The sequence below is a fragment of the Hippopotamus amphibius genome, chromosome 2 (genome assembly GCF_030028045.1).
Source record: "Hippopotamus amphibius kiboko isolate mHipAmp2 chromosome 2, mHipAmp2.hap2, whole genome shotgun sequence".
In the NCBI taxonomy this organism is placed as follows: domain Eukaryota; kingdom Metazoa; phylum Chordata; class Mammalia; order Artiodactyla; family Hippopotamidae; genus Hippopotamus; species Hippopotamus amphibius.
The window spans coordinates 59,324,520-59,335,808 of NC_080187.1; the positions used below are offsets into that span (position 1 = coordinate 59,324,520).

The window sequence follows — 11,289 nt, forward strand, 5'->3', positions numbered from 1 at the left end:
CTGAACCATCAAATTTGCCAAAACTCTGCACGAATTTTTGCAAGAAATTTTGTGCCCACTCGCCTGCAGAGATATGTACAGTTTATCTGGGTTTCAGGAAATAATAATACCCAGTCAGTTCTTATAATATGGAATTCTCCTGAGAAGGTTTAAGACACATTTTATCTGAAATTCCAAAAAGAATTCCCATGCGATCTCAGTTGGATGAAAAAATTTTGTTTAAATTCTCAGATTCTGTGCTGTGACTGCTGTCCCCAAAGCATGTTTGACTGAACCATGTAACATGAGGCGTAACAACCGCTGATGGTTTCATACGCGTTATCTCATTTAATTCTCACAATCATCCTATAATGGGCTTATTCTTATCTTTGTTGTTGTTGTTGTTTTTATTCCGCCTCACATTGGAAGGGGAAATACTCTGTCCAAAGCCCACAGTTGATATGCTCCACAGCGCTGGCTGGACCTGTGGACTCCACCCCCGTGTTCATAACCACTGTCCACACTGCCTCCCTTTCCTCGGTGCCAGCTGTGTCCAAGGAGCTTTTCTGAAGATCTGAGGCTTCCCACCCCGTCGTGGGGCGCCTCAGTTATTACACACGTGCACGCACACTCAAGACAATCAACTTTAGGGAGGACAAAGGGGAGGAAAAGAAGAAACTTGCGTTGTGAAGGGCAAGGTGAGCCTACATCCGGGTGGGAGCTGTTACCTTTCTTCCTTCCCAGTCACTCGAGGAGCCTACAAAGAGCCCAGGGGCTCCCCCAAAACAGCTCCCAAGTCCTATCTTCGTTCCAGGGCTGATACGTCCCTCCTGGAAAGTGGCAGATCTCTGCTGCCTACACCCGGACTCGGCTTTAAGTGAGACATTTCCACTTCAGTCTAGGCCGTGGAGGGTCCAGACTCTCTCCTCCGAGGTCCAGCCCCTGCTCCCCGCAAGCAGCCCCCAGCCGCCTGGCTCCTGCCATGCGCGCACTTCGAGTCCCGCGTGCAGCTCCAATCCCTCCGGTGCCCAGCGGTCTCCACCCGAGTTTTCCTCTGCCAAGAGCGGAGAGCTGAGCTAAAGCTAGGCCAGAGGGACCGACTCGGGTTGCAGAGCAAGGGTTTCACCTCCATCCCTGCACACCCTCTAGGAGAGTCCTGAGGAACCCAGGGTTGACCTCTGATGCTCCCGTTTGTACTGTATTCACAGAGATACGAGCGGTGCGCACGCTATCTCGCGTTTTCCCTGCTTTTGAGAACTCAAACTTTTTGGAAGGTGGCTGGGGGTTGGAGAGGAATTAGAAGGGCGCGAGAAGAAAGGACTGGGGCGAGGGGCTGGGGGGGGCATGCTGAGTTAACACGTGGTTTCTGCCGGAACCAATGGGGGTCCGCGGTTTTGTCACTCGGTCCGGGTTGATCGGCTGGCAGGGAGGGCCCAGAGCAAGGCGCAGTCTGGGACGCTGGGCGTCTGTCGCAGACCTTGGGTCTGCGGGGTCTGCAGCGACAAAACGGAAAACTCAGGGCGCTGTGCTCTGTGGGGGCTGGGGACCGGGGACCGGGGACTGTGGACTGGGGACGCCCCAGCCCCGCCCCCTGAGCCTTCAGGATGTTACTGAACCCTGTCACCTCCACTCCCTTTTCGGTCAATGACATCCTGAGGCTGGAGCGTGAACAGATCAGCCCGGAGGCTTTGCAACTCCGGGGAGCACGGAGGAGTCCGGAAAGCTCTCAGTACCTGCGACCAGTCCCAGAACAGCGACAGTGCGAGGTTCCCAGCACCAGTAGCGGCGACAACGACAGAAGACAGGAAGGGTCGGATCCTCCTGGGGGTCCCTGTGAGACAGTCACAGAGATGGACTCTGAACTGATGGGCGAGCCACGTGAGTAAGCTCTCAGGTCTTGGCTCCTACAGGGAGATCAAGGGGGTAGGGGTGGATCATTACCAATTAGCTCGTGGTGGGGACGCGCATCTCCTGGTCTTCCCGGCTCCCAATGCTAGTCCCGTTTTCCTTCACTTGAAGAGTCTGAAAGACAGGACCCTCAGCCACCTCTACCATCTCCTTCAGAGATCCTAGCGAAAATGAGGTCCTGAATCTTGGGGGTTCACTTTTTCCATAGTCTGTCCTCTGATTCCCACAAACAGCTCCCCAACCCCACTCACAGCCACAGTTCTCAGAAACTCCAGGGTCTCTTTCTTACAGCAAAATCCTCTACAGTATCTTAGCTGTGCTCTATCATCACCAGCTTTCCCTGCCACCTCTCAGCCTCTCGATCCTAAACCGGTCTGCCAGAAGTGTAGCCTTCAAAGCAGCAGGGTGCTTTGGGAGTGGAAACTCCCTAGGCTCTGGGGTCAATCCCAGCCCAGCCTTTTCTTGGGGCTTGCCGAGTGGCGTGGCCAGACCAATAGGTCCTCTGCCTGGAGCGTGGTAAGGGCAGCTCGGGTTTTAGCTGTTCTGGGAGACAAACGACTCTAGCGGAGTCTCAGGGCCTGGTCTCTGAGGGTCCAACCTTGGCATCTGCATCCAGTGACAGGAAGGGAAGAGGTGGACGGAGAGTTGTGATGGGTTGGCTCTTGCCGCCCGGGAAGATTTTGCGGGAGAGTCTTGACAATCCGGGGGATGAAAAGGCCACTCTTCGTCTCTCCAAACCTCTGCTTCTGGATCCGCAACCTCCATGCGGGTCTGGGGGCTCCCTAGAGGCGCCTCGCAAGTCAGACCTCCTCGGCCAGGCTGTGCCACGGGCACTCCATTCAAGTCTCAAGCTAACCACATGAAGAAAATTAGGATGCTAGTTCGGAGTTACTCATCGACTAGCAGGCTGGTTATTCACCAACTCCAAGAGCCTGGAGAACAATACACTTTGCTGTGTTCCCAAAGAAACCTGTGAATTTTCTGCAGTAGGCTCTAAACCCTGAACTTCCCCAGCGCTGCTCTGCCAACTCGCCATTCACTTCGGCTTTGCCAGAAAAGGATCACGCTCCTCTTACCACTGCTGTCACCTGGCAGCTGAAGACACCCACAGCACGTGCCTCCTCTGCTGGCCCACCCCGGCGGCGAATCTTCTGCGGCTGTGGTTGACTCCGAGAAGGGGCCTTCGCCTGGCTCCAGGAACTAAGCCCAGGGCCCACGGCAGCCACCGATCGCGCTTGGAAGAGATCGTCCTGGGGGACTCGGGGCGCCTCCTCCGTCCTCAACTTGCTTTCAGGGACGCAGGGTGAGAGGGGCTCCGAATTGTGACCGGGAGGGCGCGGGATGGTTTGCAGCCCCTCGGCCTGCGGGGTCAGCGACTCCCAAATGGGTTCCTGCTTGTTCCACAGAGTCCCCGAAGGCTAGCTGTTACTTTTTGATTTGCTAAGAAAACAAACCCTCGTCAATATTTTTCCTCTTTGCGGGGAGAGATGTCTTCAGTTTGAGCACAGGCTTCTCTGAAGGAAGGCTTTATTTCCTCAATCTGAAATACCAAACAGCCCGCATGCCCCAGGAGATGGTGCCAGCGCGGTTGTGGATTTGGAGTCGGGTTCCAAGCAGTACCGGCTCCAATTAGGCGCGTCCTACTCCGCCTCGCCACAAGCATGCATCCTTCCAAGTTCCGGGTTTTCTCCTGACGTGAATTTCCATGAAAACCCAGCCTTTGCTTCCTACCTACCCTTGGGTAAAAACAGAGCTTTGCCAAATCAGGAGAGATGAGGGACGAAGGGAAGGAAATTATGCATCTCGGTGGGCCCGGAGCACAGCTGCACAGGGATTATCTTTGCGGGTGCTGCCGGGTCCGAAGAGGAAGTCAGGGAGAGGCCAATGCCACTCGCTCTCTGGGGAGACCCCAAAGGAGAAAGAGGACGCTGTTTAAAAAGCTAAATGTGGATCTCACGTGTATATATTCCGCAAAGAGAAGCTCAGTTTACGAGCCAAGAATCAGGAGCCAGAAAATATTTTGTTTTGTTTTATTTTGTTAATTTGGATCACAGAGCATCGCGTCCAATAAAGATGGGATGGGTTCCTGGTGCCAGTGGAGCACCTGATGACCAAAGAGACAAGGATGCGAGCAAAGATGGGGTGAAGGTGGGAGTCACTGGAGACCCCGGCGCATGGTCTAGAAACCAAGTATCCTGCAGTGCGCTCCGGGCCACAACGGATAATCAGCCAGACAGGAGCCTGCGGACAAGCATGTCACCGTGTTTTGGTTCTCTCTCTCTCTCTCCACCCCCCCAAATCCCCCCCCCCCACCAAGAGCAATCTGAAGTCAGTCTCTATCTAATAGGCTTGCAGCAAAAGTTTCCCCAAACTCCCCCACACTTTAGAATTGCAGTCACAGTGAGCAGCCCAGATACAGACATTCTAAGAAGAAAATGAAGCTCAGACTCTCGATCAAGAGTCTACCTTTGGGACTCGATGATGGGTGATGCCTTAGAGGGCCAGACAGGGAGGGTGGGAGGGAATTGCGGGAGGGAGAGGATATGGGGATATATGTATAAATACAGCTGATTCACTTTGGTGCACCTCAAAAGCTGGTACAAGAGTGTAAAGCAATTTATATTCCAATAAAGAGCTTTAAAAAAAAAAGAGTCCACCTTTGGCGAAATGACTGTACGCTGGGTACCACAGAGCGTCACAATTTGCATTATGTCTGGCAGCTACAAAAGCGACAGAGCTTGGGGGAAAGGAACAAGCTCAGGGACGGGGTGAGGGGTCAGCCGAAGGGAGAGACAGGGACGCGAAGCGAAGGCTACCCGGGAGGAGGGACGTCCCTTGAAAACAGTGTAAGAATCGCTCGGCTGAGCCTTAGGCTGGCCCTGACGGTGTTCCTTCCTGTGCTTTTAGAGCCTGGCCTCAGAGCAGCCTCATCCCCCGGCGGCGGGGCCCGGGTACCAGAACGTGGCTTGGGTGACAGCGGCGGCGGCGCGCGCGGGGAAGGCTCGGAGCATCCCAAGGCGCGGCCCCGGCGGAAGCCGCGCGTGCTCTTCTCGCAGGCGCAGGTGCTGGCGCTGGAGCGGCGCTTCAAGCAGCAGCGGTACCTGTCGGCGCCGGAACGCGAGCACCTGGCCAGCGCGCTGCAGCTCACGTCAACGCAGGTCAAGATCTGGTTCCAGAACCGGCGCTACAAGTGCAAGAGACAGCGCCAGGACAAGTCCCTGGAACTGGCGGGCCATCCGCTAGCGCCGCGCCGGGTGGCGGTGCCCGTGCTGGTGCGGGATGGCAAGCCCTGCCTGGGCCCCGGCGCGCCCGCCTTCCCCGGCCCCTATGGCGCGACCGCGGCTGCCTATTCCTGTTTCAGCGGCTACGCTGGCGCTGCCTACGGCGCGGGCTACTGCGGCAACTACGCGGGCGCACCCCCGGGCCCCGCGCCCCCAGCACCCCAGGCCGGCTCGGGCTTCGGCGGGGGTGGACCAAGCGCCAACCCGCAGGGCCATTTGCCCGCCACGCTTCAGGGTGTCAGGGCCTGGTGAGGCGTCTTGGCTTGGATACGCCACCCTGACCAGATGCTCCGTCCCGCGTCTCTGCTAACCGATCCCGGTCGGGATCAGGGAGCACTGCAGTGAAGGAAATAGGCGACCGATGGCACTTCTCTTCCGAGCGATCCCTGGGACTGCGAATTGCCCGCGACCAGCCATCCAGCTGAAGGCCCTGGGGGCGTTCTTCTCCCAAGAGAAGCAACGCAGGGCCTCCGCCAAGCCGCCCACGAAGCAGCACTGGGAGGGAGGAAAGCCGAGGGTGGCTGGCAGTTTCGGGCGTCAGAGTAGTCTTGAGACAGGTGACTTTTCAGGCCTCAAACCCAGGTGCTGAGAGGCTCTTTAGTTTGTGTGCAGCGGCCCCCGGGGATGGGGAAGTGATCGGGGTGCTCTGGAGGGCCCCATCCCCCAATTAAACGCAACAGGTGGGGAAAGAAGGAGAAAAAGAGATGAGCCAGGGAAGAGGGATGGAGAGCCAGGAAGAGGAGGACCAGGAAGTCAGGAAGACTTGCGAGAGCCACGTCCTCCCGTGGGGGTTAATCGGCACCCCCCCACCCCCTTCCGCGGCTGTGATCCCTGGGACTCAGTATCAATCCAGCGGAGCGCTTTTTTCTGGAGCCACAATTGTTCTCCAGCAGGTATCCACCACGCTCTAGCTATTCCCTCACTGTCAGTGCATTTTATATCCTGTATACAGCTCAGCCTCTTGAGTAAACAGACTAAATATATTTGTGTGTGTTTGCCGTGTGCGTAGGCCATTAGAATCTATCCACCTCTCGGTTTCCGCTAAACAACTTCGAATTAAAGTAAAAATGAAACCGAGAAGTTCTAAGTCTTCAGTACATAAAGAATTCCCTAGGGAAACGAAACTTGGATTCAGCTCTGGAGAGGTTACCTCTCTCCATCCCCTTCCCAACCTGCCCCTGTAGGTTTTCTTTCAGAGGGTTGTAGGTTTCTAAATTCCGCATCAGAAAAGGAGGCTTCCATTTGCCTGAACTTTAGGAGAAATTACAATTCCCCCAGAGGCAACTATGTCTGAAATCATGCAAACTGAAGACTGAAAACAAACTCATTTTATTAATGAGAACACGGGAATCAAATAAGAAAGTTGTCTTTGGCAGGCGCTAGTTGAAAAATCAGGCTCTTTTCTTTTTCCTTGGATATCACTTTTTAGCAAATGAAAAACTGCTTCTTCAGCCCCTGGACCACTAACCTGTCAAAAGTTCGATTCTATTATTTAATAAATTCTAATATTTAATTAAATTGTACTGGCCCTGCATTTTCTCAGTTCTGAATCTGCCCTGGTTGTTCTTTTGCCAAAATGGGAAACAAGGACTGCTTGGTCCTAGGTAAATGATGCCTGACTATTGACAGCTTATATCTCAAAGTTTGTGTTTGTTAAAAACAAGGGTAATTATTAATATTTCTCCTTACTACCATTTCCTTATATTTTCTCTCTCTTTTTTGTTTTCATCCCTTTTCTTTTTTATTTCTCTATAAAAATCTGTTAATAAAAGTGTATTTAGAAACACTCTGCAGTGTCTTTCAATTATAGTTAGTCTCGTGTCCCTGGGATTAAAACGTGCAATCTGTATATTTTAAATTAGGAAATCTTAATAAATATTCCTGGGTCAATTAAGCTAAGACTAAAAAAAAAACCAACAGAGATTACAGTTAAATCTCCATCATGAGAAAATTGTCATACAGTGTTATTCTTCCTTCACTTTGGGGATGGGGGTGGGAGTGGGGGGGGGCGTGGTATTACTTACAAGAGGAAAGGTTATTCATGGACACACTGGCCTTACATTCATGATAGTTGAGTTTAAGTTCGGTGCTGCCACTGACTAACCATCTGTCTGGCCCTCAGTTGTTCAGTGTGTTGTATTAAATTTTCTTGAGATCAGATTCTAAACTACTGTATGTTAATTTTAAAAATCTTTTGTTGTTCTTCTTTGGGTAAAGTTCTTACCTAGAAATGTAGGTCTCCATCGTATGGATCTAGCAAAGTTTCAATACTTAGCACAGAGAAGAAAATTAATAAATGCCATTTTCTTCACCCTCCCACCCTCTTGCAACCCAAGGAGCAGTTATCAGAGACATGTTGTTCTTTTTTTTTTTTCCCCTTTGAGTATAGTTGATTTACAATGTTGTGTTAAGTTTCAGATGTACAGCAGTGTTGTTCTGAATAGGCCTTGCCTCCCTAATTCCCTCCATGCTTTGTGCCGCATAGAAAAGCCCAGGAGGGAGAGCGATGGCTGTGGTCAAGGCTGGGAGTGAAGGGGACAGGGGCTTAGTTCAATCATCAGTATCTCAGTCATTGCTGAACATGGGACACAAGGGAAAAGAAGATTTGGCTGCTACCCTGAAGGAATTTATTATCTAATTGCATACCAGAGACTAACATGAGAAAGGTATCTAAAAATACAAGGTGGTATATGCTGCCAAGTCAGACACACAATAAGCTCTCTAGAAAGAATGAAAATCCAGTGTGAGCTGGGGTGCTTAGAGAAGGTGCTTAGAGGAGGTGGATTAACCTTGGTGATTAGGGTGGGAATGACACTACTTAATGGGAGAGGTTCTGGGAAAAGTCTAGGACTTAGAAATGGAGAAAAGTAAATGGGCACATGCCAAAGCTGGAGTCATATTTTCTAGTAGTTTGAGATACAGTTCAAGGCTAGCTTCTGGGACTTTGTAAACTGTATTCAGTTGGCTGAGGGGCTGCGGGAGCAGGAGAGGTTGCTGCTTTCATATGCACCCAAGATGTCCCTTTGACCTGGGACATTTTCTGCTATGCTGTCCAGTTTGCTGTAGCATCCATATTTGCTGGTCTAAACAAACAAACAAAACCTATAACAAAATCTTGTCCGCGTGCAACCCATGGGCTTCTTCAAATGAGAGCGTGGAAGTTTGAGATTCACAGGACACCGAGGAGATTTCGTTCCAAAAGGAAAGGAGAGTGAAGGAAAACTCTCTTCTCCCATCTCCCCACTTTAAGTGATCCTGTCAGGATCACTTTAAAACACATCCCTCTCCCAGATCATCAAGCCCACCCCCGGCTGCCCATCTTCCGCCCTGTAATCTCTCCTTCGCACTGAAAGCTGCCCCTTTTTGTGTGTCTTACTGACCACAGCTTATCCAAGGCAGGGCTTTCACCAGGGAGCCACTCTGTAAGCAATCAGCCTCTTATCTGCATCGTTCAGTCCCGTCACTCCAATCACCTCTTAATGTTCACAAGTTTCCCAAATGGGAAGTAATTGACCTCTAAACAAAACAAAAAAGCTCTCAGAGAGAGAGCAGAGGTTCCTTTCCTGACTGTCCCAGGGCTAGGGTCTCACCTAGGCCAGGTGGATAAGTCAATAAAATTGCAGACTTGCTGGCTCCCTGTCTTCCCCCCTGCCCAGCGGATACTCACCCCCGCCCCCCTGCCCCTTCAAGCCAGCTTCATCCGATACTATCTGCAAATCAGATGGAGCACAGTCAAAATGTAGATCTCAGGGTGGCCAGGGATACTGGTATTTATTTTTCATAACTTTGTCATTATGAAGATAGAACGTTGAAGGGACATGTTTTAAAAATTCCATTTGAAAAGTGTTCACAATCTTCAGGGTTTATACCAGCTCTTTATTCTATCAGCCTGATAACTTGCCTTTTTCCTTTTTCACAAAACAAGGGAACCCCCAGACATAAAAGCTATGTCCCCAACCCCCACCATTCCATAAAGAGGCCTCTTCAGAGAGATGGAAGGTGGTGGAGGGCCCGAGTTAGGAGTTGTTAGACTTCATTCTACACCAGTTCAACTAGGGACACACTATGTGACCTTGAGGAGGCCTCGTACTCTCTCTGGGCTTTAGCCTCTTCGTTTATAAAATTGAGGAGGTAGATCTCTGAGGCTTTTATTCTAATTTAGGGTGGCTCCTTGTTGATTTCAGATGCCTTTGTTATTTTTAATTGTAGGATAGAGCATATATCCAGAAGTCTACATAAAACATATATGCACAATTTAATAATTGTAAAATGAACACAGATGTAACTCTCCCAAGGCAAGAAATAGGGGGTGCCAGCCCCAACAGCCTTTCTCCTCAAACTCCTCCAAAAATGCAAACCCTCTCCTTCCTTCCCAAAAGGAGATACCAGCTATGCTGACTTCTGTGATGATAATTCACAGGCTTCTTTTTATGGATTTACACATATGGACACACAATGTGGTTTTGTTGTGTGTCTGATTGTAGATGTTACATAAATAGAATCATAGTGCCTTTACTCTTTAGTGGCTTGCTTCTTCTTCTTTTTTTTTTTTTTTTTTTTTTGCTTCTTATTTTGAACTTGATGTTTGTGAGATTTATCCATGAGGTTGGGTGGAACTTGAGTTTGCTCACTCTCATTGCTACCTTGTATCCCATTAAATTGTTGTACCTCAATGTATGTATTGATATTTACTGAAAACACAGCCAGCTGGGTGCTATAATACAGAATGCCACTAGTGGTACCTTTTCTCACAGGTACAGCTGCTGTATTCTCTAGCTGGAGTTGGTTCTGGCTACTAGGAACTGTTAAACCTTGCTGAGCAAGGATCCATCCTCGGACAAATTTCTGTCTATATAGCAACAGCCTTTTAACTGTTGTATGATTTCATTGTTTCCCCACCACCTCCATCTGAGGCAGAGCATATTACCATTCCCATTTGCAGAGGAAGATTCTGAGGGTCAGAAAGGTGACAGCCACACTGTGAGTTAGTGACAGAATTGGGACTAGACCCCAGACCCTCTGTCCCCTGTTCCTGGGTTACTCCCACTGAATACTCAACAAAGAGTTCAAATCCTTACACAAATCAAGTAACTGTTGAATGACACTGTTTTCTTTATTTCCTGAGGGAAAAGATGCATAAGAGGGATGGGAGCCTTTGGAAAAGCATCCAGAGGAGGTAAATATGAAACAAGATGCCAGAGAGGGTGGGAGGTGGTAGGAGAGATATAACTGAACTTTTCAGGCACTTGTGAGCAAACAGAATATTTCAATGCTCTGGCTTTTGCACCTCCTTGCCCATTTTTGTCTACATTTTCCTTTGACTTTATGCCCCCAGAGATGCTGATACATGCTTTCAGTGGCCAGCTCCTGAACTGGAGAGAATTCAGCACTGAGCTGTTTCTCCTCAGTCCCACCTCCCCCCACCTGGGGAGAGAGCTTCGTGGGAAGTCCTTCTGCCTTCCTTTTTCTCTGTTTAGACTCCGGCAAGTCCCCCCACCCTCAACCTGAGAGAAGGATGTGGTCTTAGTGACACAGTCCAGATTCCTCTGTAGGAGAAGCAGATATGCCAGCACCCTGGCCACAGACCTTAGAGCACTTTCTGACTTAGTCCCTACAGGGCTGTCCTCATAAGCTGGTCTGCCAAACCTGCTTCCTTTCCATCCATGCTTCAATGGGTCCTGCTTCCTCTTGTCACCAGCCCAGCTTAATTGCCTGAAACCCTAGGGCCCAGGAAATTGGAATCCCAAGGTACAGCTTCAGTGAGCCAAAGGTGAACCTTTCTTTTTATGGTTCCTGTTTCTTGTTCTTCTGCTGCTTTTCCTGGACCTTCCCTGTGGGTCAGGTCTCCTAGGACCTGATCCTGGAGCATCTTAAACCTCCCCATCAGGGATTTCCCTGGTGGTGCAATGGTTAAGAATCCACCTGCCAATGCAAGGGACACGGGTTTGATCCCTGGTCTGGGAAGAACCCACATGCCACGGAGCAACTAAGCCCATGAGCCACAACTACTGAGCCCACGTGCTGCAACTACTGAAGCCCACGCACCGCATTAAAGAGTAGCCCCCACTCGCTGAAACTAGAGAAAGCCCTAGCTCAGCAACAAAGACCCAAAGCAGCCAAT

The 11,289-nt window shown here is 50.5% G+C and overlaps 1 protein-coding gene across 1 annotated transcript; it reads left to right on the forward strand.

Annotated features, from left to right (window-relative positions):
• Window positions 1–1,583: 1,583 nt before the first annotated feature.
• NKX2-6 (NK2 homeobox 6) lies at window positions 1,584–5,420 on the forward strand. The gene is made up of 2 exons (XM_057720185.1): window positions 1,584–1,857; window positions 4,795–5,420. The coding sequence occupies exons 1-2, from the start codon at window positions 1,584–1,586 to the stop codon at window positions 5,418–5,420; spliced, it is 900 nt and encodes a 299-aa protein (XP_057576168.1).
• Window positions 5,421–11,289: the final 5,869 nt, after the last annotated feature.